The 26,665-nt window shown below is 41.5% G+C and overlaps 1 protein-coding gene across 1 annotated transcript in view; it reads left to right on the top strand.

The window, feature by feature from the left end:
• BARD1 (BRCA1 associated RING domain 1) overlaps nucleotides 1-14,483 on the top strand; it is a 46,729-nt gene extending 32,246 nt beyond the window's left edge. Inside the window, exons 8-11 of the mRNA XM_080600569.1 lie at nucleotides 642-777; nucleotides 1,734-1,826; nucleotides 12,204-12,301; nucleotides 12,978-14,483. Coding sequence (XP_080456695.1) covers nucleotides 642-777; nucleotides 1,734-1,826; nucleotides 12,204-12,301; nucleotides 12,978-13,307 — 657 coding nt within the window. The 3' untranslated portion in view covers nucleotides 13,308-14,483. The remainder of the gene's footprint in view (nucleotides 1-641; nucleotides 778-1,733; nucleotides 1,827-12,203; nucleotides 12,302-12,977) is intronic.
• Nucleotides 14,484-26,665: the final 12,182 nt, after the last annotated feature.

Below are 26,665 nucleotides of genomic sequence, written 5' to 3'. Positions count from 1 at the left end.
GTTACCACCAGCTCATGTGGAGGACTTGATCCAAAACCTGAGGCTTTAGGGTACCTGGGTCTCACAGTTACATACTGTGAGATCTGGGAGTATATATCAAGACCCAGGAGCTGAAGTATCACACCCTTATCAGCATAAAACTTAATCAATCATCATCTGTTGCTTTGAATTAATCCGAATTAAACATTCATTATTTCCAGAGCAACGTATTAGGGACTTCTCAGTAAAAGAAAATGCAGATGTTAATTTTACAGGTAACTCACACTTTGCTACAAGAAGGAGATTTTACTACTTTATTGGGAAATTTTTCTCCTCCTCCAACACTGCAGTCAGCAGGGCTGTTTACATAATGTTCAACCAGCTAAATGTGCACACAGCAGTCTTTTTAAAACACAAAAACAACAAAAAAGGCTGATGCACAAGCTGGTTTTGGTAACTTCTATAAACTAAATAAAGCACCTCTAATGTCAAGCTTTTTTCTCTGGAACCGTTTTTTTATAGAAATTTAATTATGGACCCTGTCCACTAAGCTTGCCATGAATTGTTTTTCAAAATGCTTACTCTTATAAAGCTGCCAAGCAAGTTAGTTACTTTATTTGTTCCCAAACTCTCAGCTTACGTAGGATTCTCTCTTCATGCAGTCACAGAGCCCTAGCCAGCCAAGAGATGGACCTCTTGGCATACTGGGGAGCAGTCTTAATTCAGAGCAGCAGAAACTGCTGAACAAGCTAGTGACAGTCCTGAAGGCTAGAAGGTGTACCGAATTTAACAGCACAGGTACGTAGTTAATGCTGAAATGTCTCTGTCCAAATGTGATAAATGATTGCAGTTCTGCACTTCATGCATAGATGCTGGCTGCAACAATTCTTTTTATCATTATTAAATAACTGCAGTTACAGCAATAGTCGAATAATGGTGTGGTGTGTTCCATATAAACACGTTAAGCATTTGTGGTTCCTGGGGCAGGAGACTTCTTGGGGAGCCACAGTCTGACAAGATACTGCCTGTTATTTAAAATCCCTAAGTCTTGCTCGGAGACCTCTTCTCTTTACACTTTTTAGCAACTTTAAGTTCTCTGCTCTTATGAGACATCGTGAAAGCTTTTTATCTTCTAGAAGCCTTATGTAAATGGTGCCTTTTGACAGTGTTATCACTGATGGTTGACAACTTTCTGCTTATGTGCTACCTTCCTTCAGATTTTGGTGTTCTTTATTAAGATGATGGAGCTGAATTACTGGGTTCACTTTTTTCTTTTTTGGGGTATTAATCCTTCCTATTAAGTTTTCTTTGGAGCGATGCTTCTGTTTGTGAAGGAAATGCTAAGGTAATTTTTCCCCTGCATCCCTTCACACCCTGAATACTGCTCCAGAGTTGCGTTGAGTTCTGTTAGCTTTGTGTTAAAGCAGTGAGATACCACAGTAAGATCCTTGTCAGTCAGATAATTTTAAAAGGATTGATGAAAATACCCCATAAACCTGAGTCTCCTTTGAAGATTTAAGTGTTAGCTTAGAGCCGTAAAAATGTGACTTCCCTTTTGCACAGCAAGAACATGTTGAAACCCACAAAATCTCTAATAGCGCTTCTACGTATTGTAGCTTAGTCTCAAAAATCACAACCACTCTTCCCAGTACAAATAAATTCTAGCTTGTTCTTAAATAGTAATTAATTGCTTTTCAGGCATGGTTCTGATTTTTATGTGCTTTTATTTCTCCTGATGTAATCTTTTTTCCTAGTAACTCATCTTGTTATCCCCGACGTTCCAATGCCAAGCACCGTCAAATGTTTGATGGCTGTTCTGACTGGATGTTGGGTCCTCAAGTTTGAATGTAAGTATTAAGTATATGGAATTCCTTCTTTTAAAAAAAGGAATGGTGGATGGACTTGTAAACAAAATTCTTTTTCAACAACTTCCTTAATAGCACTGAATTCCACACAGAGATAACATTATGCTGACACATAACGGGATGGTTGAGGTTGGAAGGGACCCCTAAAGGTCATCTGGTCCAATGCCCTGCTCGAGCAGGGAGGGACCCCTGCAAGCAGCTTGCCCAGGCCTGTGTCCCAGTGGGTTTTGAAAAGAACAGCTCCTTGTCAGAAGTGGGATTCGAACCCACGCCTCCAGAGGAGACTGCGACCTGAACGCAGCGCCTTAGACCGCTCGGCCATCCTGACGGTGCTTGTCCATGCTAGCCTAACAAAAAGTGTGAGGTTTTAGGGTTTTAAGCTCCTGAATGAGGAGATTTTTGATAAATTCAATTACTCCTTCCTTGGTAAGTGTGTGCATTGCAGTACAGTATATACTGAGTTGGTCACAGCAGCAGTGGGGAATGAACTTGTTCAGTGCTACCTTAAGGGTGATTTTGAAGATCCTTGAGAAATACCCTGAAAGAGGAGGGAAGGAATCTATCTAATTCCTGTATTTCTTACGAGCAGCTTCCATTGAAATTGATAGGAAATTTTTGCTTACTTCAGATATATGATCAAAGCCTGTAGGAAGGTAAGGTTTTGCCTATTTATATAGAAGCTGAGATCTTTTGAGAGTTAGAATTTATAACCAAAGGTATGCAGTCAGCTGATTTCAGCCCCTCTTTGTACTTTCTACGTTGGTTGAGAAAATTACTAGGCTCCATGCAACTGCAGGTAGGAACTACCAGGTATAGCTGTCTTGCTCATTCATCTAACAGCACACACAAATCACATTACTTTTTTTTTTGTTTCTGTACATACGAGCTATGCAGACGAATGTTCTTCCACTACAACAGTAACCTCCAAGGAAAGATGTTTTGCATAGTATCCCCTTAGCATGCAAGTAGTTGTCTTTGTGTTGTCTGTCATGTAATCCATCATTAGTTTTTATAGAGCGTGTGCTTTGCTATATGGCTGTGCTGTGGAGTTAGACCTTGAGTTCTGGTTTTTATAATTTCTAATGTACTTGTTAGTGTCTGCTTTCAGTGGAGTTGTAAAAGCCATCTTCTTCCCCTTGACCTTCGTGGCTAAGTCCTTTTAGCTAATAACCACACTACAAATGAGTTAATTATCCATGGAAAACTCATAGACAAATTTCATTCCAGTTTTTTACTGTGTGACTAAACAGAGTGTGAGGATTCTTTAACGGTCTGAATTTTCCACATTCACTAATGTTTTCGAAAGCACTGCTTAATGCTTCAAAAGGTGCAGAGTGGCCTTTCAAGTAAGGCACATCATCAGACTCTGACATTGGACACTTTTTACAGTGTTCATTTGGCTTCCTGATATATTTCTTCCATGATTTTTAAAGGGTCTGCTGAATCTGTGTACTCTCAGATGTTTTCTGCAATGCCTACAGTAGCTTCTGTTTGTAGGCTTAAGCACTCGCAAAAGGAAAATTGTGTTGTTTTTTTACTGTGACTTTTGCAAATAGCAGTAACTTCTTGAATATCTAACACAGAGAAATACTGTTTATGCTTAAGCAGATGGGTTTAATAGCCTCCAGATGCTTTGCTGGTAGCAAAGGGGTGATAGTTTCCTGCTTGGAGGTGGGAATGCAGCAGGAAACTCAAAGGCCTAGAGGCGATTTTTGGGTTGGGTAACTGGAAAGGGTGTGTTCAGGTGATCTGGAACAATATCCTGTTTAAGACTGAAAAACTTTTGTGTGGTGAATCACTTTGATGCAGGTTTTTGGCTTCATTTGGTTCGGGAGGTCTGCATACCTTCACCGTATGCATCAGGGTTGTTTTCCTTTACTTCAGTTTATCTTCTTGCTAGTCAGTTGCTTGGAAAACTAATGTTGCTGGTAAAGGTATGTAGCTTTCTTCAGCTCAGTAGTAGGGAGATTAAATTAGTGAGACCTGAGTTTAAATCTTTGTGGAAGAACTTTATTTTTAGAAGTGTGATTAAAAAAATAGTTTAGAGTGGGGGTTATTCAGGGAATATTTTCATATTTTTTTGTTTGCAGCTGAATTTTATTTTGTGGCGTTAGAGTACTGATTAGTACAATCCCGACTGCTAATGCTCCCAGCTTAGTAAGCAACATACTACTTAAAAGCGAGTGATTCTCCTCCCTAGTGGGAAGTGTTAGTAATAACTCATGGGGTCTGATGCAGCTAAGTGCCTATAATTAACAGCACTACTCCATCTGTTCCCACCAGTCTGTTATTAGTCTTCTTCAGAGTCATTACAAGTTAAAGATTGTTATAACAAATAATGGGACTCCTGCTGATGGAACATTTGTCTAAGGAAAGGAGGTCTTTGCTTTTCTTCTTCATAACTTTCTCTCTTTATTTATCATGGCTTTTTGACTTCTGTTTGGATAACTCTCCTTACAAGTGATGCAAATAAACTTCCAAAAGTGTATGTGTACTCTGGCTTACTTCTTTCATAGCCACTGCAAATAAATTGGAGGTGTTGCTTATATTTCGGTGTTCCAAACTGCACACTTAAAGTAGATTCTAAATTTGTGTTAAAAAATGACATTGAATTATTTGAAAAACAAAGTTCAGTGTAGCCCTAATGAAATGCTGACTATCATGACAGTGAGTGAGGTTTTTTTTTTACCAGAAGGTAAGCTGTTTAACTGTGATTTCTAAAGTTAGGTTTATAGCCGTATATTTCTTATGTTAACTCTTTCATTATAGCAAAAAGCAGTCTTCTTCATTTGCTTGAATCTGTCTGTATAATTGTATGGTGCTTCTGTTTACACGTCTATACACATATAGAACATCCTCTAGCATCACTGGGGAAGTAATATGGAATTTTCCACCAGAGTTTGAGCAAAGAATAAGGCCTCTAAGAATTAGAGAGGCAGGATTTAAAATACATATATCTTGAGTTTGAGGCTTCCCTTTTGTCTTCAGGTGGAAGTTTTAAGATGAAAGGATGCCATTGCTATGCAATTTTAGAAGAAAAATTTCTCCTTACCACTTGCAGTTCGATATTTTCCATACATAATACACTGTCAGCAATATATCCGCTTTCAGAACAGCACAGAATTCAATTCAGACACTGTTGTCACTGTGCTCCTTGCCCTTGGCCATATTTTTCATTGGTTTCATTATTTTATTGCCCTCATTATTTCTGGGACTGCAATAGGGCACGAAGTAGCATATCATTATCCCTCTGCAAGTAGCCTGAGACAAAGATTCAAGTATTATTTTATTTCCCCTGTGCTTTTTGTAGATCATAGAACAAGGTAATTAAAACCAGCAGAAATCTTTAATAGCTTTTCAGCTGTTCTATTTTTCTTAAGCTCTGATTGTTATCTGTTAAAGCAGGGAATGAAAAACTGTCTCAGTAATAACGCTCACTGAAACAAACTTGTGTCAGTCTTTGCAGCAAATTCTTTGAGAATTCAAAATATCTGCTGACTCCTTCATCTGTTTTACTTACCTGGAACAGCATCAATGATTCAGCTCTGATCACTTACAAGAATGCAAAAAATCCTGTGTTTCCTGTAAGGACTTGGAACAACTGGGAGTTGGCTGGAGGAGCCAGGGGACTGCATGACTGACATTTCAAGCAAGAGCATCTTCCTGAATTTCTTGGAGCGTCCTTATTTATGCTGTTAGACAAGGGAAGTGCAAAGCCTGTTTGAGCTCTTAGGCTCAGCTGTCTTTTTTCCACACGTAAATATCTTTTAGATAAAGATGTTATTTAAGACAAAGCTCTTTCTCCTTAAAGCAACCTAAGATTTTTGACCACTGGAGTCTCCCACTTGTTCTGTAGTTGGAGACTCATTTCAGCTGCAGGTGTAGAAAGATCTAATGTGCATATGTGTGTTCTTGTGCTGGGTGTGCAGCAGCAAGGGATGTTTCATGTCAGTAGGGTCTAAACTTCTCCACTCCTACAGTGGATGGCACCTCTTGGCAGGTGGGGAAGCAGTTTTGTGTCAAAGTCTTCACAAATTTGGACTGTGCAGCTGCTGGGATTCCCAGAGGAGAAAATGGGGGTGCGAATGTCTGGAATGCGGTGTTTGCCTTTGTCTGCATGGCTGGGGTGTAGACTAGTTTGAAATAAGGTCTAAAGAAAAAAGAATCTGTTTCCAGTGCCCCCTAAGTTCTGTTCTGTGTCATCCAGAAGTTCAGTTCTTAATTAGCGAGTCTTTTCATTCTAATTCACTTTTGAAGAAAACCTTATATCAAGGAGGCCCCTTGTGAGGAAAAGGATGGGGGAGTGTTAGCTTATTGATTTAAAAGCATGTGACAAGATGCAGAGTGAGGATGAGCACTGCCAATGAAACTTAACCTAACCTCTGCACTTCAGCTACCTCCATTTAACTTTGTCCAGTCTAGAAAACAGCTGTGGGAAATGGTGGTTTCTTAAAGAAGATGGGACATTTGTGGGGTTTTTGTTTTCCAAATGAAGAGATGATTTACATATTACGTGCTCCTGGCTTCTGGGAATCAATGTTTAAGGACTTGCTAAGCATCTGCTCCATCATCTTTAATAAATATCATCTGGATTAACTTGTTAACTCCCGTTCTTAAGGAAGTTCATCTTAGTCTCTGCAGCATCTTGTGGCATTTCCATCTTTAGGAAAAATGGACTGTTTCACAAAGTGAAATCTCTACCCTGCTTCTGAAAATCTGCAGTTCTAAAGTTACTTTATAGGTTGATAAGATACAAAAATTCTTTTCCATGCTTTGGCAGAGAGCAGTAATGTTCTTGAGGAAAGCAAATTGAAGATAGCTCCTCTAAGACTTTGTCTCAGTCCAGTTTTCTTCCTTTCCTATTAAAATAATCTCATGAAGCTTTACTCAATCTGCATACAAGTCTTAAAACCCAGTGCAGAGTGAGCTGAGAAAATTTCAGTTGCGGTTTCTACCAGATCTTGGATGTGTAGTATTTTATCTTTGTTGCTCTCACATCTTTCTAAATTGCTTTTAGGTGTTCTGAAAGATTTTTGTGGCTAACCCCTGCTCTTTGCTTTATTAATGCAAATCCAACAAAACTCCACTGAGGCTAATTGAGTTACTGAGAGCTACCCGTGGGCATCTGTGGGTGATTATAACATGTTCTTGGCATCCAGTTTGTCTTGTACTTCACCCTGTTTAAATTGTTCTTGCTGATGCAGTTAGTTTCATTATAAACCTGTAAGACTTGCATGAACAAGGATTATAGGGCTCTGATCTCAAATTTTGCAAATAATGTTTTCTTTATTTCCAGTACTAGTAGCTACAGTCATATCAAAGGTCAATTAATGATGCCATTAGAGTGGGCTCCCTTTTAACCTGCTTGCTCCTTACATACTGGAAGGTGAGGAGGTTGGGGCAGATGTTCAGTGAAGTAATAAGGGTCAGTATAAGTAGTGATGCTTTACTATTCTTGCTAATGAGGGGGAAAAAAAAAGGCAGCAGTATTCTTGCTAAATGTGGTGGCATCAAGCTAAAATGCAGTGGTATTAAACTATAACCTTATTTTTCCAATATTTTCTAGAGACCTTTAATGCAGGCTCTTTTTGCTAGATTTTGGTGCAACTGATCTTATTCATATCTACAAATTGCAAGTGTGAAATTAGCTACTTAAGAGGCTCTTAACTTCAAACATTCCATATTTCTATCAAAGAACCTTACGTGACCCTTCTGCATGTGTGACCTTGCCTCCCAGCATCATCTTCTGTCAGGCAGGCAGCAAGCTTTATCAGTGAGTGCTTGCACACTTGTGATGGGCGTCACAAACCAGCTCTGATCCACATGAAATGGAAGAAAGCCACTTGTTTCGGTAGCTCAGAACTGATCCAGCTACTGTGATTAAACTAGAGGGCCATTAAAGCACAGTTGCAGTAATCACCCTCTTCTCTTTAGGGAAGAGAACATGCTAAATGAATAAACTCTATCACTCTCAAACCTGGTGAGATCAGAGCTCTTATTGGCAGTAGTATCAAGGAATAAACAGAATTGTTGAGATTCTGACTAAAAAAGTGATCTCATTCTGTCTTGTAACAAACTGGATTCTTAAGCAGATTTCCCTGGAAAGAATGCCCAGACTGTGAATTTGGGAAAGAAAATAATGCAACTCTGGTCTCTACCCCCCCTAAAATTGTGGGTGTCATCTCAAAAGTAAGCTTTCTTTCTCCTCTGCTTTTAGAAAGCTTCTTTAAGGCAGTTCTTGTCCTTCCAAGACTTAGAATCCTGTTCTGATTATTTTACATAAGTAAATAAGATATCCATGTCAATTTTAGAAGGGAGGTGGCATATTGATGGTGTCCTAATTGCTTTTCTAATTAGGATAATAGCAGTTCTTTTTCAGTTTATTCCTTTGACTTAGCTTCCAGTGTCTTAGCATCAAGTTCTCACTGGTGGTTCTCTAATACAGTGCCGTGACAAATGAATCTGTAACTTCAGGTGTTCTGGGAATCAATTTAACATGACTACTGTTTGAAGTCAAAGGGTGTTGTGCCTATAACTTAAATAGGAGTACTCTGAGGTCAACAGAGCTTCTGGAAATGTCTCTGTAAAAGCAGTAGTGTTATGCCTTTGAGTACAGTATGGCGTTTTATTTCCTTTTATGTGTCCTCTTAATCAGGATGACACTCACCCTGATGGAGAGACTATTAAAAGGGAACTGTCATGTTATCCAGCCACTCATACGCATTAGCAGCTTTAAAATTAATAAGATCTACTTAGGAAAAAGACCTGGGCTTTATTGAGTCAACTCAGCTTAGAAGTTGTCATAGAAGATAAAGTCCCTAGCTGTATTTAAAAAAAAAAATAAAATAAAATTTTAAACAATTAAAAGGCCTACAATGTGCTCTAATCTATTTGTATTCATACTCTTAACTGTGAAATTGAGGCTTTCCAGCACAAGGTTGTCTTGTGGTGGTCATACCACACCTTAGAAGAAAGATAGAGTTTGCACATGCCTGCTGCTTCCAACAGACACCATACCACACCTGAAGGTAACGATGCTGTCTTTGAGAACCTCACTGAGATCCACTTGGAGTCACTGCATCTGCAAATGGTAGTGCAAAAGTAGTAAGCTAGAAAAAAGTGACTTGACACTAAGTATTGTGTGCAGAGGGAGAAAAATGAAACAAATGGAGAAGGGGCATTTAAGAATATAGACAATTGTGCAATGAAACACATTGTGAAGATAGAAATACAACTTTAGCACTGTCTTTTTGTCTCAAATATGAGACAGATGGATATTTCACTTTTTTGCTGATTTCTTTTCTTTAAATATTGTGGTATGTGAAGCATTGAACACTTGAATACAAAATCTCTTTCTAGTATGCAGGGGTTGCTGAAGGGAGATGACCAACTTAGGATCAAGTCAGTCTGAACAAAGTCTGCAGTTAAAGGACGTAGTGGTCTCTACTACTTAATTATTTTTACTTCCTACTTCTTGCTAGGAAGCCTTTCCCCATGGACAGATGTTCCTTAATTGCTCACCTTAGGGTTGTAAGCACCTTCCTCTAGCATCAGATGATATCAATTTTCTGGATGTATACCCTGACCATAGTTCTGATACAACATGCAATTTGTCTTTTCTTATTCTTAATGCTCTCCTTCCACTGTTATCTTGTGTGGATTTGTGTCTGTCCAAACGATATTCTTACTACAGATTAACAGTGCTGTTGACAATAAGAAGATTGTATGTTGAAACCTGAAGCATCACATCTCCTGAGCTTGAGGATTGCAAAGCCTCTTTGCTACCTGCACACAGGCAAAGTGTTAGATAACTTCTTGAGATGTCCCTGAGCACAATGCTTCACAAAAAAGCATTTGTTCTTATTTGTCAAGTGTGGCAAGACCCATGAGTCAGAGCAAGTTCTGCTTCTACATCTTGCATGAAAAAATATGTTCTGGAGTCAATAATGCACTGTTTTTCCATCAGTAGGAAACATATGGAGAGTTTGTTGTTCCACAAAGGAGTGTAGGCCTAACAGTGTTACAGTGCTGCCTCTTAACATACTAATGTGTTTCTTTTTTTAAAAAAAAAAAAAAAAAAAAGCAATACACCTGGGCGCTAGGAATGTATGTTCAGGGCTTTTTACTCTGTCTGGAATACATAACTTCTGTGCCACCAATCTGTTCACACACAGATCTCTTCTTATTCTAGCCTGCTAAGAAAAGTTAATGAGGACACTGATGATGCAAATATTGGCTAGACAAGTGGTGTGTTTGCATATTTCTAGTTTTTCAAGGAAACAAATATTTGTGATTCTTATGGATACAGTGAAGGACAACATATCTAGTTGAGTCTTGCTGTCTTGGCAGATTTTCGTTACAAGTAACAAGGAACTTTAGGGCCTACAAATTACTTGGAGAAACTGGCATGAAATGGATGGACATATGTATGCAAAACAGACTTGGTCTGTTTTCTGTGAAAATACACGTTCTACTAATGTTACAGTCACTTCCATGGTTTGTTTTTATTTCTAAGGAAAGTAGCAGTACGAAACAACATCATAGTCTTCTGTATTCGTTCAACCTTTTATTACTTCCATATCAAATTTGCTCCATTTACAGATGCTGGCACTGGATGCTCAATTTGTGATGTACTCATCATATAAAAACTTCAGCTCTGTAGTGAATATCCTTGAAATTGAGCTTTTGATGGTAGATTGAAATAACTCATGTTCTTAATGAGTGGACAGTTCTGCTATTAAGTCTAGCTGAGATGACTTTTTACTTTACTGTGAGTGATGCCCATTAACATCTGCATTTTCTTGAAAGGAAAGAATAGGTTTATAAGTTTGAGGCAAATTGAGAGAGGAAATCCTGTTGAGTAGTGTTGATCAAATAAAATATTGGTATAGCCTTCAGATTTTTCTTGAGTTAGGAGTACTTCAAAAACAGTTTATCACTATGCATTGTTCTTGCCAATAATAAATATATGTTACTTTTCCAGAAAATACATTACTCGCTTCCTCTTCTAATGAGTTCATAGTAATGTTCCTTGAAGAAAGGAACAAAATAGGAAACAAAGGGAAAAAGTACAAACAATTAACCTTATACTTGTGCATGGAGGAAAATGTATATGTATAGTCATAGTGTCCAGCCAGTTGTGGTTTTCTATATAGGTTTATCCTTTTTTTCATCTAAGTAAATTGGAGGACTTCTAGTAACTAAAGCATGAATTCCTATTACATTTTGTGAGCTTGTGTAAACTGGTGGTAAATCACTGCTGGTTAGCTTTCAAGATCTCTCTGGGTTAGGATTAAATATTGGTACTTATTGCCATGGTATTCAAGTACCTTTATCAGTGATGCTTCTCTTGGGCTTTCTTCCTTTCTAGGATCAACACCCCTGTTTTACTTATGTTTTTGTTCAGCTGGTTGTATTATTTTAGATATTGTGGTTCTCATATTTGCACAGCAGAAATAAGTTGCCTAAACAAGAAACACTGTGGGAGGAGTGAGGTACTACTAGAAAAGCTGCAACCTTAACAACACCGTAATCCTCAAGCCATGGTTTGCAAAGTTTCTTTCTCGGGTAATTTTTATTAATGAGTACATTGTATTTGCAGGCAAAATGTTTCATCCTTGAATCGGTGACCACAGCAATTCCTCTTTCCAAAGTCAGGTCAGGTAGTACGTTCCACTAATGTTAGCAGTACATTAGCATCAGCACATTCTGGATTGGAAAAAATAACTAGCCTTAAAACAAGGTAAAACCACATTGACTCTAAAAGACAATCTCATTAGGCAGCAGTGGTAACAAAAATGAATGCCACTGTTAAAACCCCAGCCTAAATCTCCAGTTTCTGCTGATCTTGAAGACTTCGAGATCCCATCTGATTTATTTGAGGCCATAGCTGCTCAAGAAACAGCTTTGTACTTGCTTTGTAATTGCTCTTTATCAGGCAATTGCTTCCGTTTCATAACTGCGGAGTTGGTTCTACATGCTGGCTTTAAGCTTCTAAATGATTAGCAATTTGACATCTGACATTAAGTGGCTGACCTTTAGTAGTGGTTAAGAGGAACCGCTAATAATTCCTTGTGTTTACAGCACTGATTTTAGTGTGATACTGCTTCTCTCCATCCGACCTACATCTTTACAACCACTATTGTAAATTCTTTTCCAGTTTAAAATGAAATCACTAACGTGTACAGGATGGGATGCTATTATGGATGCAGCATTTTGCATTACGAGTAATCCTTTTATCTTAGTGCAAATTTTTAGTCCCTGAAATGAAATGTCAAGCCTCTGTTAAAACATGGAACCTCTGTCTAAAAATAATGGTGAGAGTTAAAACTAATGGTTTCCTTATTGTGGTTTCTGTAGGGGTACGAGCCTGTCTGAAAAGTACAGTCCGAGAACAAGAAGAGAAGTATGAAATCCAAGGTGGCCCACAAAGAAGCCGGCTCAACAGAGAACAGCTGGTGGGTTTTATTGCTTGAGACAGATTGTCTGAATGACCTCTGGTTCACATATTTTTGCCCTTTGCCACATGGGCTGGTGCAATAGATGTAAAATTTTAATGTGGCCTTGTACAGAAATTTGATGATGTGCAAGGTGATTGAAAGAACCGCGAACATCCATAAAGCAGTCATTTTTCGCGATTAGTGGGTATGTTGCCATAACCTTGTCAGAGGGAACAGTTTATGGAAGAAGCTGCATGGGACAGGAAGTAATGCTGCTTTGGACCTCTCTGCTCAGCTTTAGAACGTAGCTGAAATGATCTGAAAGTTGAAAGAGGAAAAAAAATGTTTGAATTACACCTTGTTTCTGTATGGGAACTCTTTATATTTAATTTCTGGATTACCCTGGAGGAGTTCATTAAGTGTTTGTAATAGTAGCTGTGAATAGGCGTAGCTCATAGTTGAAGACCCTGTTGTGCTGGAAAATAATCAAACATAAGCAAGAATTCACCGTGTAAGCAAACTTTGCTCAATTGTATACTTATACTGAGGACTTTGTGTTAACTGTTCTAGCTTCTAGTGTTGATTATTTTCAATTGTACTTTTTGTTGGCACCGATCATTCAGTTTTGCTTTTTTCCTGTGTGCTCAGTTGGGTGGTCCTGTGTTTATGCTTCCTCTTTTTTTCCTTCCCTTAGCTGCCGAAGTTGTTTGATGGATGCTACTTCTATTTTCTGGGATCTTTCAGTAGTCACCAGAAGAGTGATCTTGTGGAGTTGGTCAAAGCAGCAGGAGGCCAAATTCTGGTTAGGCAGCCAAAACCAGACAGTGATGTGACGCAGATGATCAACACGGTGGCATACCATGCAGAATCGACTTCTGACCAGCGATTTTGTACTCAGTATGTCATCTATGATGTGTCTTCTAAATTCAAGCCAGAGAAAATTCGTCAGGGCAAAGTCTGGATGGCCCCCTCCAGCTGGATTATAGACTGTGTAATGTCATTTCAGCTGTTGCCTGTAAAGTGAACATCCCTGTCTCAAGAGCAAGATTAAAAAAAAAAAAGTGAAAAAAAAAAAAGTGTTGACTCTTGAGCAGTTGGGAAACTCTGATAAATACTGGCCTGAAGCTATGATTTATGTTTTGCACTTGGAATACAGGAGAGCTTTGACCATGTAAATGAGTTGCTAAGTTCACTGTGATGTGCTGGAATAAATGACCTTACGATGGAGGAGGGAGGTAAAGATGCTGCATTGAAAAATGTGCCTTGGATTGTTTAGTAAGCTTTATTTTTGCATTTAACTTCAGTGTAGTAATCAATGATATTTTGTAACTAAGATTTTGGAAAATGAAACCTTTTGCATTCTTGACATAAATCAGACCTTCATGGGTGATAGAACATAACCCCATTTCTTTTGTGTTTAATATCCTTTGACAAGGATCTACTACTGTATGTGTCAAGATTTCCCAGCCAGGCCAGAATGTGTATTTTAAAAGCTTCTTTTTCATTTGAACATAGTCATTTGCCTGTATAGACACCTCTTCTCTCAAATAGGGAACATCAAGTGTCATAACTTACTACAACTGAATGTTGTAGGAAATTCTTGGCATAGGGTAAGCCTTGTGGAAATTAAAGTAGAACTAATGGCCTGAATTCATTTGAACAGAAACATTTTTGAAAATGCATCTTTAAATATTTTAATCTAAAATTCTTTATTTGTAGCAAGAGTAATGCTTTATTTGCTTCCATCCATCTTTGTGCCTGTAAATGTGTAATTTGAATTCAACACTATTTTCTGGAGGATTTTAAGAGTCAGAACGCTTAGTAAATTATAAACAAAAATATTCCTGTAAGTATAGATTGCTATCATGGTTACATGAAAAAATTAATGATCACGCAACAATTATGCCTTGCTTTGCACAATTGTACTTAAACTTGGCTGCATTGGAGCAGTACCTGATTCTTATGTATTTGTTACAGTTTTTAATTCTTTCCTCAAATTGATCATAAGTTATTGTTGATCTTGCTGCCTCACTCTGTGCTCTTATGTCACGCAGTGCCTTACATCCCGTGTGTTCCTTTAGTTTGTGAATTCATAACTTAAAGATTGTGTCTTACCATGATATACAATGGAAATGATGGTTGTGGGATAAAATGAGGTTAGGGTTTTTATTGCTTGTAATAAAACTTACCGTGTCGGTCACTTCGGAGTGTCTTATTGCATGAGCTGAGCTGCAGAATAAGTACACAGTGTGTCTGTATCTCAACAGGTAAATGGGAATGGAAGTACTTCTCTGTGCACCTGATAAGCTGTTAAGAGGGCATATCCCATCTGCATGAGTAGTTCTGCAGCGTAAGAGTTTTGTGTAACCATTATGCTTGGAGATCCCATGCCCATTTTAAATGTCCTCTGTAGAACTGTTAGAAATAGACGCTTCACAGATAATAGGTGTACTTTTCAATAGCAGCTACTAGAACCCAGTAGCTGGAGTGTCTTGATCTATCACTTATGCTAGACTGAATCATTGGTCTTCGCTAAATGCAGTTCTCGAGTACTTGCGGGTCTGGGTGAGCAAGCAGAAATGTAAGGCTCATTAATAAATGGAGTAACAGGTAGGATGAATGTGTTTGGGGTTTTTGCGCACATAAACACTGGAAGCAAATAAGGCACTGAGTCAATACCGTGTGGACTTGGTCATTTATTTTAACAATTGTAGCACATTTTAACTTGATGTTTCATAGCACATCGATATACCTAATGGGGTATTCTTTGCAAAAGTAGCAGTGAGTCTCTGCAAAATTCGTAAACACGGAGCTTTTTTGCTCTCTGCCAGGAAGAAGTTTTGGTCCATCAGGCATCCCTTTCTATGATCCTACCTAAAGGCAGATCAGATTTACAAATTTTGAGCTATTGTTCCCTGGAAGCTGAGAAGAAGCTGTTAGAAAATTGCCATTTAAAAAAAAAAAAGTCACTTATGATTTTGCACCCATTTAATTTGACTCCTTTGAATCAAGTCACATTCCCAAGCACAGTTACTATCAAATCATGTTAAGAATCCCTCCTTTTCTTGCTGAGGAGCAAGTCTTACCCCTCTAATTGAAGTATGCTTGAGATTAGCTCTGGCCACTCTCCTTCAGGGATTTGGAGATGGAACCTGGACAACTTACGCTTAAAGAGCCCGACAGAACTGGAATAAGTAGACTTCGATGCCAGAATTGAAGTGGTCGTCAAACGCTACTGAAGCAATGGGTAAGTATTTAAAAAAACAACCAAACAGAAAAACTAAAGTTCAGTGATGCAGACCCTGATTAATTCAGTGCTGCTAATCATAAACAGAGGTATGGCACTTGGTTAAAGCAGGTCTAAAAAAATAAAAGGTCTTATAAGGATAAATCAAGTTCCTCAAACCAACGGATGGATTTTGGCGCACAAAAACAAGGTTATAAAATCATGAGTCATGTGGCAAAGGGTGGGGAGGGATCATTTTTTTCTGTTTTCAAGTGGCGCGTTGAGGGAGGCTAGTAGGAGGCAGGCTCAAAATAGAAGAGGTATTTCATGCCCCTCGAGTTGGCATGGGGCACTGATAGCTGCTTTGAGTGTTATGGGGTTACAGCGTGGTATGAAGTAGGTTTCATCAGCAAAAATATGTTAAATGCTGCTAAGAAAATTGGTTATAACATGGGTTTCTGTCAGCATTCTCCTAAAATCCATATACTTGATGTGTGTTGATGACTGGGTCATTTTAAGAGGTAAAAAACAGTCTTGTATCCTGGATTATAGATGTTTTAATTAATCTTTTGTTTCTACCTCAAAAATGCTGTGAATCTCGGAAAGACTAATGATTTTTTCAGGCAGCTTCCCTTGAAATTTCTCTCCGTATTTCGTTATGAATTAGCTCACCTGGGACACCTGGTAGCACCTGCAGTAGCAAGGTCTGCAGCTCAGCGGCATCAGTTTAACATTGCTAATAGTTAATGGAAGATGTTGTTTTAAATCAATTTTGTACAACCTGTTTGCGTGGTCTAAGGGATAATATGAGTCCTGGTGAGTATTTTTTAATTATTATTTTTTTTTAATGGATAGTTGTGTGTATTGAAGTGAAGCATATCTGAGAGTATGGAGGTGCTTCCTTGCATCAGTGTCCTGGGTAGATCCCAGGGAATGCCATCACAAAATAGCTTATATTCCCATGTGTTTCTGCTGCTATTTGGTTACTTGTTTTTTATCCCTAAAAGATCCTCCCCCCATTCCTGTCTGAATTAACTGAGGTAAATTTTTGAGGGAGAGAGATTAATTTTCTTAAGAAATAAATGTATGCTGGGCAAGCCTGGGGGACTGTAATTGGGATGCCTGGGGAAATAATTCTCTTTGGACTTCATTCCTGCAGCTGTAAACCCAAAACTGTCCTACGCTGAGGATTGGTTCGTTGTTATCTGAGAAGTGGCTTCTGAGGAAGAAGTGAGTGGCTCGTGAGAAGGTCCTGGAGTAAAGTGGGAGAGCCAGGAGCTAGGTTATTTCTGCAGGTGTTTGGGGGAAATAACAGGCAAACAAACCAGCGATAGCAAGCAAGCTTTGGGTCTCAGAATGGGCACGTGGGAGATGCTCATGGGGTGAATTTTGATGTCAGATTAACCGATATTAATCAATTTGGCTCCCAACTCCTTTTTCTCACTTTCTCCCAGACTTTGCAAGAAAAATTCAAAGTAGGCTTGAATATTATTTTAAAATCTATAGGGAAAGGTCTTTGGACAGCCAGTAGTGGTTAGGAAGCGGGCAGTAGCGTCTCTTACGGAACAAATGAAGATTCAGCTGTTTTTAAAAGCAGTACAGCATGTCCTGTCTTTTCAGACCACTTTGACTTAAATTAACGCTAGTTTAACTACCATTAAATTACCCTTAAAAGCCAAGGAACGCTTTGTATGTAATCAGGTGGGGGAAGGTGAGGAAGTTTCTCACCTTCCTTCTGTCTATTATTATATATATATTATATATATATATTTTTTGAAGATGTATTTGCTGTGGGTGCATCTTTTTTGAAGATGCTACCACGGTGAGTGCTGCTCACCGGGGCTGGTGCTGCTTTGAGCAGCTGGGGCAAGACAAAACCCAGCCTGGCTATAGTTTGGGTCCAGCTGGATCTCGTGGTCTGTAGCAAAATTTAACAATTTTCCTGCAGAATAAAAGACCTGGAAGAACATTAAAAAAAAAAAATCTAATTGGGGGCCTTTTAATTGAATTAAATATTAATACAGCTAATGCGATCGATAGCGTATTGATTGCGTTAGCCACAATAATGTTTAATTCAATAAGTCTGCGGTGCTGGACCTTTTCCTTCCCTGTATTTATTCTATATTGTGCAGCAGCACAATGCCCTTATGCTCTGCCCTAGTCTCGTGCTGGGGGATCAGAGACAATATTGCTGTTAGTGTAAGTATTGCCCGTGACCCCCATACACATTGCTTCTGGAACCCAGGTCCGATGCGATGCTCCAGTCCCTCCCTTAGCAGCTGAGTCCCAGCAGCTGTGTCAAAACGGGAAGATTTCCTCCCCATAAGCTCCCTAACGTGCTTCTGAAGGGGTGCCAGGTTCTGGCTTTAAACTCAGCCAACCTTGAAGAATTTTATTTGTGGTTGTAAGCAGAAGGTTTTTATTAAATTAAATTTCATGGTTTTGTTTAACTGAAAAATCAGAGGCAGATGTTCTCCCCAGTTCAATCCACTTACAGTGCAAGCTTTCTGGCCTCTGTTTTATTTATTTATTTATCTATCTATTTATTTATTTATTTATTTATTGCTATGTTATTCTTGTTTCATTCCACCTACGTTTGTTGAATCCAAGGAAAATCCCATTTTTTTTTTTCCATGTGTTTGCTCCTCAGCTAAGCAGCAGGGCTGGTAGGTACCAGCATGAGTTCACACCAATGGTTTCTGGCTGCCTTTTGGGGTAAATGGGGCTGGGCTGCGGGCTCCTCCGCTTTAGGAAGGTGGCTGTGATCTGTGGCTGCTGAGGAGGCTAAATCATAATTTTCTTCTGTGCCCTACAGGTGATAAATCTTTGTACATGTTTAAATATTTGATCACGGTGGCGAAACACGTCTGAGTGCAGCAGGGAAAGAGGCTATAACCAGCCCTTGGGATGTGTTGCGTATTCCCACACCTAATTAGAGCACATTAAGGTAACTATTGAAACTGTCTTTGCGTATTAAATGATAATATCCACTTCTCCTGCTTTCCTTCTTTCCCCTTCACATCCCTGAAAGAGAAGCGCTTGAGTGAAGAAAACCTCAAATAAAGACATTTGAGGCTGTTTTGTGTTTGGAGAGCCAGGGTCACCCCACCTCGTTCAGCTCCTGCTTCACACCGTGCCATGAACACGGGGTGCAGCTTCCAGTGCTCAGCTCATCACCAGTGCTCAGCTTCCAGACCTTCCCCTCTCCAGGCCCTTTTTGCTGGGTTTCTGTGCCCAGAGCAAACCTGGGAGCTGGCTTTAGTCCTTCTGCACTTGCAACCACCTCTGTCCCTGCCATGCCCACGCTGGATTTTTACAGATATTCCCTGCGTTACAACATCTGCACACCGCGGTTCCCCGACGTTTCCTTCTAATGGATTTTGCATTAGTAGCTAGTATCGGGAAATCTAGTACCAAAAGGTTAATTTACATCCATTAGTCCTTTCCCCTCCTTCCCTCCCCTTTTTCACGTGCTAGTAGAAGACAACCAATTTCAGTAAATACATTAGGCCTAGGAAAAAGTCCGGAAGCACTTGAAACTCTCTATGTGCAAAGCTGTGGGGCTGTTAATATTGTCCTGCCTGAGCACTGTAGGATTTGCAGATGTTGAGTGATACTTGTCAAGCACTTTCCAGCCTCCACGATCTTTCTTTTCCTCACGAAAAGAGCTGGGGTTTTGAGACCAGTTTTTTTGTTGCTGAGTGGATTACTTTGACTTGTCTATGTCCTGCATGAAGCTGGGCTTTCACCTGGGTGCTCTCAGCTCTGGGCAAGCTACGGAGGAGCGATACCAGGGCACCGGGTGGACAACCAAGCTCACTTCTCCTGGAGCAGGACTGTTCCTGGACCTGCAGCAGATAGTTTTCTCCCTCCTCCCCAAAAAGCCCATGTAACAATTTATTTCTTGCTAATTGGAGCAAAGCTGAACCCCAAGTATATCTCATTGCCTTCCCTGACCTGCACTTCAGACTTTTCTGAAGCTTTTCCCATCTATTACTCTAATGACCTCAAGTCGCAAGTGGGAGGAGGACTGGCAATTTGTTTTGCTTCCTGATGTGTTTATGATTTGCAGAACGGGCTTTGTTCTTTAACTGAAAACTTATATTTTAGCAAGGCAGCCCTTTGAAAGTTAAGAGTTTAGGTCATGATACTGGCACGCTGGTTGTCTTCACGCTTAGCACCCAGTCGGCCTTGCCTTTGGAGCCTCCTCCCAACACCCTACTGGAGAGCCCCAGCACCACCCTCCTCCTGCACCTTCTCCGTGTTATTTCCAGGTACCATGCCGTTATTCAGGCTGTATAGCATGAGTACATGCTCTAAAATCTGTGGCCCCTGGAGAAAAAAGGTGCAACACGCCCGTGCCCCTGACGTTAACCAACTGTTCTCCAGATCCCAGGTAAGCTTTCCTTTTCTGGATACCCACTGACTTGAAGATGTTTAGGTGAAATTAGGGGTGCACAAGCAACGCTGGATATGCAAGTCGAAAATGATGCAGGATCAAGGCCAAAAGGGAAAAAAATCCTGTGTGCTTTGATTTCACTTAATGAGAAACCATTCACATCTTCCCATTTCTGATCCGTATCTTTCCATTTCTATTCTAATGGTAATTACTGTAGCAGTTTATTAACAGAGAAATCATTTGATGGCTTTCACATATTCCCATACTTCAACTGTCTAACAACCTATTGATTCAATGGCTTGGCAGCATTCCTGATTGAGGAGCTGGAGTTTGATTTTTTTTTCTTTTTTTTTTTTCTTTTTTTTTGAAGCACTTTGATCATTTCGCATGCAAAGGATAATTATTTTTGTGGTTGAAACAAGGGATGGATTGCAGATCGATGGAGTCCACTGTATGTTCTTGTGTGTAATCCCTGCCGCACCCCATCAGAGCATTTTCTTATGGAGGAAGCTTGAAGAATTATTTGTGGCTTGGATTTCTGATCCCTGGATTACTACAGCCAGCGATGGAAAGGTATGCCACACACCTGCAGGGAGGTAATCTGCCGAAAGACCACAACATTAGCTGATGATCATACTGAGCCAGCAGTGTGCCCTGGCAGCCAGGAGGGCCAACTGTATCCTGGGATGCATCAAGCACGGCATCGCTAGTCGGTCGAGGGAAGGGATTGTCCCACTCTACTCTGCGCTGGTGCGGCCTCACCTCGAGTACTGTGTGCAGTTCTGGGCACCACAGTACAAAAAGGGCGTGAAACTGTTGGAGAGTGTCCAGAGGAGGGCTACGAAGATGGTGAAAGGCCTGGAGGGGAAGACGTATGAGGAGCGGCTGAGGTCACTGGGCCTGTTCAGCCTGGAGAAGAGGAGGCTGAGGGGGGACCTCATCGCAGTCTACAACTTCCTCGCGAGGGAGAGTGGAGAGGCAGGTGACCTATTCTCTGTTATCACCAGTGACAGGACCCGCGGGAACGGTGTCAAGCTGAGGCAGGGGAAGTTTAGGCTGGACATCAGGAAGAGGTTCTTCACCGAGGGGGTGGTCGCACGCTGGAACAGGCTCACCAGGGAAGTAGTCACTGCACCGAGCCTGTCTGAATTTAAGAAGCAATTGCACTGTGCACTTAGCCACATGGTCTAAACTTTTGGGCAGACCTGTGCGGTGCCAGGAGTTGGACTTGATGATCCTTATGGGTCCCTTCCAACTCGGGATATTCTATGATTCTATGATACTGTTATTAAAGCTGCTAAAATCACTGTTATTATTATATTGGGAAAAAGAGAAACATTTGACCTCTAGGAGGAGAAGCAGTGTCCCCGCAGGGCTTTTTGTGCCTGTGACCCTAAAACAGGTCTCCTAACTGGTTTGTTAATCACTCACACACCATGCTGAGATGGCCCAGCTTGATCATGCAATGCCTAGGTGACCCCAGGACCTATTGGGAATAAGGCACTGGGAGGTCTTGAATTACAGGTTAGTCATTTTCCCGTCTCATATATCACAGACTGAAAGCTTTATGACTTCAGAGCTTACCGTATTAATTTTATGCATGAGTGCTTTATTTTTGCCATACGCGATATATCACCGGCTTACTAGAGCAAAATATCATTAGACCTGGAAAGGGATTTGGTCACTTACACTTTGTCACCAAGGATCATTGCGCGTAGATTATGTAGGGCCGTACGGTGCCATTTCTCATGTGTTTATTAAGCGATTATAAATATCGAGCAGCGCGCCTTCAGGGGACACTTGAGATCTGTTATTGTAGCCACATTTCATTTAGAAAGATGGCACACGCCATGATTTGTGTCTCGGGAGGGACTGTCGGAGAGTTTGTCTCAGGAGAAGACATCCCTTAGTGGTGGGAGCAGAAGGGCCCGAGCTGCCATCGTTGTGTCTCCTCTCCCATCCCTTTTTTTTTTTCCTCCAGAAAAAAAGAAGAATTAAAAAAAAGTTATAATGCATCCTGCATGAGAGTCACTGAAGGCTGGGCCTCTTCTGGAGACCAATTCCTCTTTAGGTATTTACTGGAAATTTTAAAATGTTTCCTGCTGGGTGTGTAAAGCACAACCTGAAAGTGTGGCTCTTCTCTATCTCTGTATTTCCACTTACAACTGAAGAACACAAGCCCACCTTTGATTAAGTGATCCACGGAAGAAAAAAAAATGCAATCTGCCTCTCAAATGTTAATTAATACTTCCGTGATTCATTAATGAAAAGGACCGAGACAAGAAGAAGTAGGCAAGCAGGAAAGAGCCTGCATAAATTCATGAGCAGCCCTGATGGAAGTCTGCACTGAGACCAAGCAGTGTTTGCAGGAAAATGGGGTAAAAAAGGTCTGCAGCAGGCCCCCGGAGGAGGAGGAGGCATTGCCTTGTGTTACATGATGGCGTGCTTTTATTAGTTTGATGGTGTGCGGCAAGACTATTTCTCTTGGAAATGGGTCTTTGGTTAACACTTCATTTTCCTTCCCAAAGTCAGCTCTCGCTGGCAGCGATATGAAGCACAGCTCCCTGCAATTGGCTGGCCCCAAACTTTATTAATACCACTTGTTGCTGCCGTAAATGATCTGTTTCAGGACAAGTAATAAAGCTCTTCTTTTGCAGGTAAGCATGCCCTTGCCTGTTATTGCATGGAGTTTCCACAGCAGGGAGAGAATGAAAAATCTGTTAATAAAAAATAAGAAGAATAAAGCTCATAATACGTTGCATACACTGTTATATCACTTTTATACTGGCTGCTTCTCTTTAGGAATTGGAGGTCAGGCACTAATTTAACTAAATTGGACCTTTTTTGATGTGATCTATCCTACTGATATCACATTTCCAGTCATTTTCACATGGATCCAAATGACGGCGTCTGGAAAACCACCAGCCGCACTTCTGCAGACCCACAACGGGCACAAGTTTCCAGGGTGGTGCAGGTCCCATACATTGGCATTAACATACATTCATCTTCGAGTGGACATGAGAAAATTGGATTGTGGGGCCTGCTACTCTTACCCAGGGGAACAATTTTAAGCGTGATGAATGGAGCTTCTGATATCAGGGCTGGGGAAGGGCAGGAGATGCCTGGTGTCCCCTCTGCTGGTTGCAGCCCTGTAGCATGAAGCCAGGTTTTCTTTTCCAGTAGCAGACTCTGGCCCAAATTTGTGCTTATTTGAAGGGAATGTGACTCAGCTGTTTTTGTGCTTCTTTCTTGCCGTGTTTTCTAACCTCCTCAATGTCTCTTCTCTCTTGAATGGTAACAGAAAGGCTGTGACACCTCAAGGTTTCCCTAGGACAAGGCTTGAGAATGGTCACCCGCTGGCTGCCCCAGCACAGGGAGGTAACACAACCCTTGCTACGTACTGTAATGGTTTACAAGAGGTGGGACTGCAAATGATGCCTCGGTCCCCAGACTCCAGCTGGATGGAGACCGAGCTTGGATCTTGGGTCTTGGATCTCTGCAACCAAGAGAAGCAGGCAGGAAAACTCCATCATCTCGTGGCCCTTGTGATATCTCCACCTGGTAGGAATTATATCCCCAATTTCCCTGCGCTGTCCCCTTGCTGGGGAGGAAATCCTTCACCCTCAGGGAAATTTTAACAGAGCAGGGGTCATGAAGAGCGGCCCCCAAGTGCCCCAAGTGCCTTCTGCTCCTTGCCCTGGGCTTCTTTCTATTTGATATTTCTCATGCTGCTGACAAAACAGTGGGATTTAGGAGGTTTTAGTAAAACCATGAAGGCTAACACATCCTACGGGACTTCACGCCATGGTAACAAACAGGCTTTATTTTCCAGGCGTGTCTCCATATGTTTTCTTTTAATGCTGGCGGGGCAGGGAGGGGTAACGCTGCTGTTTGTTTAGAGATGCAATTAACCCAAGTGCAGGGGGCTGCAGCAAGCCAAGAGAATAACCTTGAATCCAGAGAAAGTTAGGGGAAATTTAAAGCCATCTGCAGCTCCAATGGGTCCCTGCACACCCCTTTTGCTCACAGTTTCTATTCATGCTGATAAAGTGCCAGAAGATATGCAATACAATGGAAAATTGCTTCTTTGGGTATCATAGCATCTTGACTTAGAAGTGCTTTAACCTTGGCCTCATGCTTCCTGCGGGGCCTGTTGTCTTTGCTGCAGAAGTGCCGACACCAGCCGGGAGCGTGCAGAATTTTTCATTTGAGTAAAATTAAAGCCAGAAACCTTTTACCATCCTCTCAATTCCAGGCATGTTCTACCTGCATTAAATTGAGCTTAATGGACTGCAAAACGAGCATTTCAGCACGTATGGGAGTGGGTTATTTGCAAGAGGACAGGTTCCTCACGTCCCCTTTCCCCCCAGCCCTGCCATTCCCTGGGACCGCGCGCATCCATCCACGTGGGGGACGAAGACATCGCTAACACAGCATGGCTCCAGAGCAAATCCACGGAAAAAGCCTTCCAAAAAGCCTTTGAGGTGGGCACCACGACGCTCCGTTTCTGCAGACGGCTCCAAGGCATGGGCTGCAGCCTCCAGCCTGGCTTCATCGTCATCGTCATGCATCAAAACCCAACAACAATTTACTCCACACTGCTCTGCCACTCATTCAGATCTCAACCTGCAGCCACGGTGGCCAAAGGGTGTCCAAGGCAGAGCCAGCCTCTGCATGGCCTGAAGGGTGGATCGAGGTCATGGTCTGCCTAGAAAATCCTGTGTATTTAACCCTGCTTTGGCTTAACCCAAACCCAAACCCATAAACACCCCCCACGCTATCCCCAAATCGCTTCTGGAAATGTAGGAGGTACATCTGCAACTATAAATATATATATGGTGTGTTAAATATACGCATGCAGACACTTCCTTTCAGTATGTTATTGCTCCGTTCTCTGTGTTTTAAAAGCTAACCTTCCCCACTACAAAGGTAGGTCCATTTTCAAGAAATTTGTCATTTTCTATATTGAATCGCTGTTGCAAAAACATAATTTTGCCATATAAAAGGCATTCATTCACTATACATTCACAGGGCCCTTCTTTTCCCTTCAACAGCCGCCGAAGAGAAACACATTATTGCTCATGCTGTGCCAGAGGCTGCGGGTTTGCTCTTTGGCTTCATGTTTTGCAGCTCTGTGCTGATGCTGTGTGGCTCCAGGCTCCCTGCAGTGGGGACAGGGACGGCCATGTCCAGTGGGACTCAGCTCACGATGTGCCACATGCCGTATTAACGAGGATGGAGGAAAGCAATGCTCTCTGGGGGAGCTTTGCTGCTGTTTGGGGGACACTTTGGGGTTAAGAAGTGGCACCAAAGTGAAACTAGGGGTAAAGGTCCCCAGGAGGAAGGATTGCCTTTCTAGCGCCATGCATGTTTCTCTTTTTCTCCGTATCTTCCACCATGCCTGGGCCAGCCGTGCAGCTTCGCTGCAGCCAGGGTTTTGCCCAGGGGAAATATTTGTGTGCTTCCCTCCACAATCACTTTTGCATCTGCAGAAGTCTCTATTCCTCACATTGAAAGTGTTGCCTGTAAGACCCCGCTCTTCTCTTACTCCATTTCAAGGGCATTCATTGCCTTTTTCTATTTACACGCCCCGGGCTGTACCATTTCTTACTCTGTGCTCTTCATCCCTCATCTTTCCAGCCCAAATCTCCACCTTCCCTGGCTCTCTTCCTTACCAAGTGCCTGTCCTTCTCTCTATCCTTCACCAGTTCCCTCCCTTTTGGTCACATTTTCATCTCCTCTGTCTCCCATTTAATCTCTGACCTAACCTGGGCCAGTCCAGCTGTTACAGTGGTAGCATCATTTGGTCGTCATCACGATCATCATCCACCCATCCCTCCATCCCTCCATCCCTCCATCCATCCACCCATCCACCAACCCACCCACCCACCCACCCATCCCTATCTCAATCTGCAGACCCCATAGTCCCAGATGGCCTTACAAATGAGCTCGCACATATGGGGTCCTGGAGATGTGCCACCTGCTACAAGGACATCCCGTGTCATGCGCCCTGTCGAACCTGTGCAGCTCTGAGAACAACCCTGCTGCCATCCAAACCTGTCCCTGAGCATCAGCCCAGGGGAACGGGAAGGACGGGGGGAGGTTGTGCTCCTCCATCAAATAACACATGTATCAGACACCTTTCCCTTGAGACGGCAGCCCCTGGAAGCCCAAGACGAACCTTTCAACAAGATGAAAGAGATGGTATTAATTGCTATCGATCATGGGTCAACAAATTAAATTGCATCTGCAACTGCATCTCTGAAAGGTCTAAATGAGAAGAGTAGTTAATGGGTCTGGCTGGCCCAGAGCTGTGATTAATTAAAAGGAGAAATGAACTAAAACACACACACACACAAAGAAAAAAAGGCGGAAAGAAAGGAGTTTGAAATGAGGTTGAAATTCTTTCTAAATAAACAGGTTCAGAAGAAAAAAAAAAAAAAAGAAGAAGAAAAAAAAAAGGTGCATCTGGAGAGAGCTGGATGGGATTTCAATTCCGGATCCACTATGTTGGACCTGAGGCTGGCTGCTATGATGATTTTGGGGTTTCTGTTCTGAGTACCCCAGGTGCAGCTGAAGCACTGCCCACAGGTGACCCATGCATCTTTCATGCAAACCTGCAGAAAAGCCGATTTGTGCTCATTGCTGTCCCAGCCCCACCACTGCTGAGGCACTCAGTAGAGCAACGGGATCCCCCAGCAGGACCTGGTGCCTAACACTGCTCGATTTGGGGGAACCAGATCCCTTCTGAGGTCTA

Source organism: Anser brachyrhynchus (assembly GCF_964034855.1).
Source record: "Anser brachyrhynchus genome assembly, chromosome: 7".
In the NCBI taxonomy this organism is placed as follows: domain Eukaryota; kingdom Metazoa; phylum Chordata; class Aves; order Anseriformes; family Anatidae; genus Anser; species Anser brachyrhynchus.
This window is presented reverse-complemented; position numbering and strand designations above follow the sequence as displayed.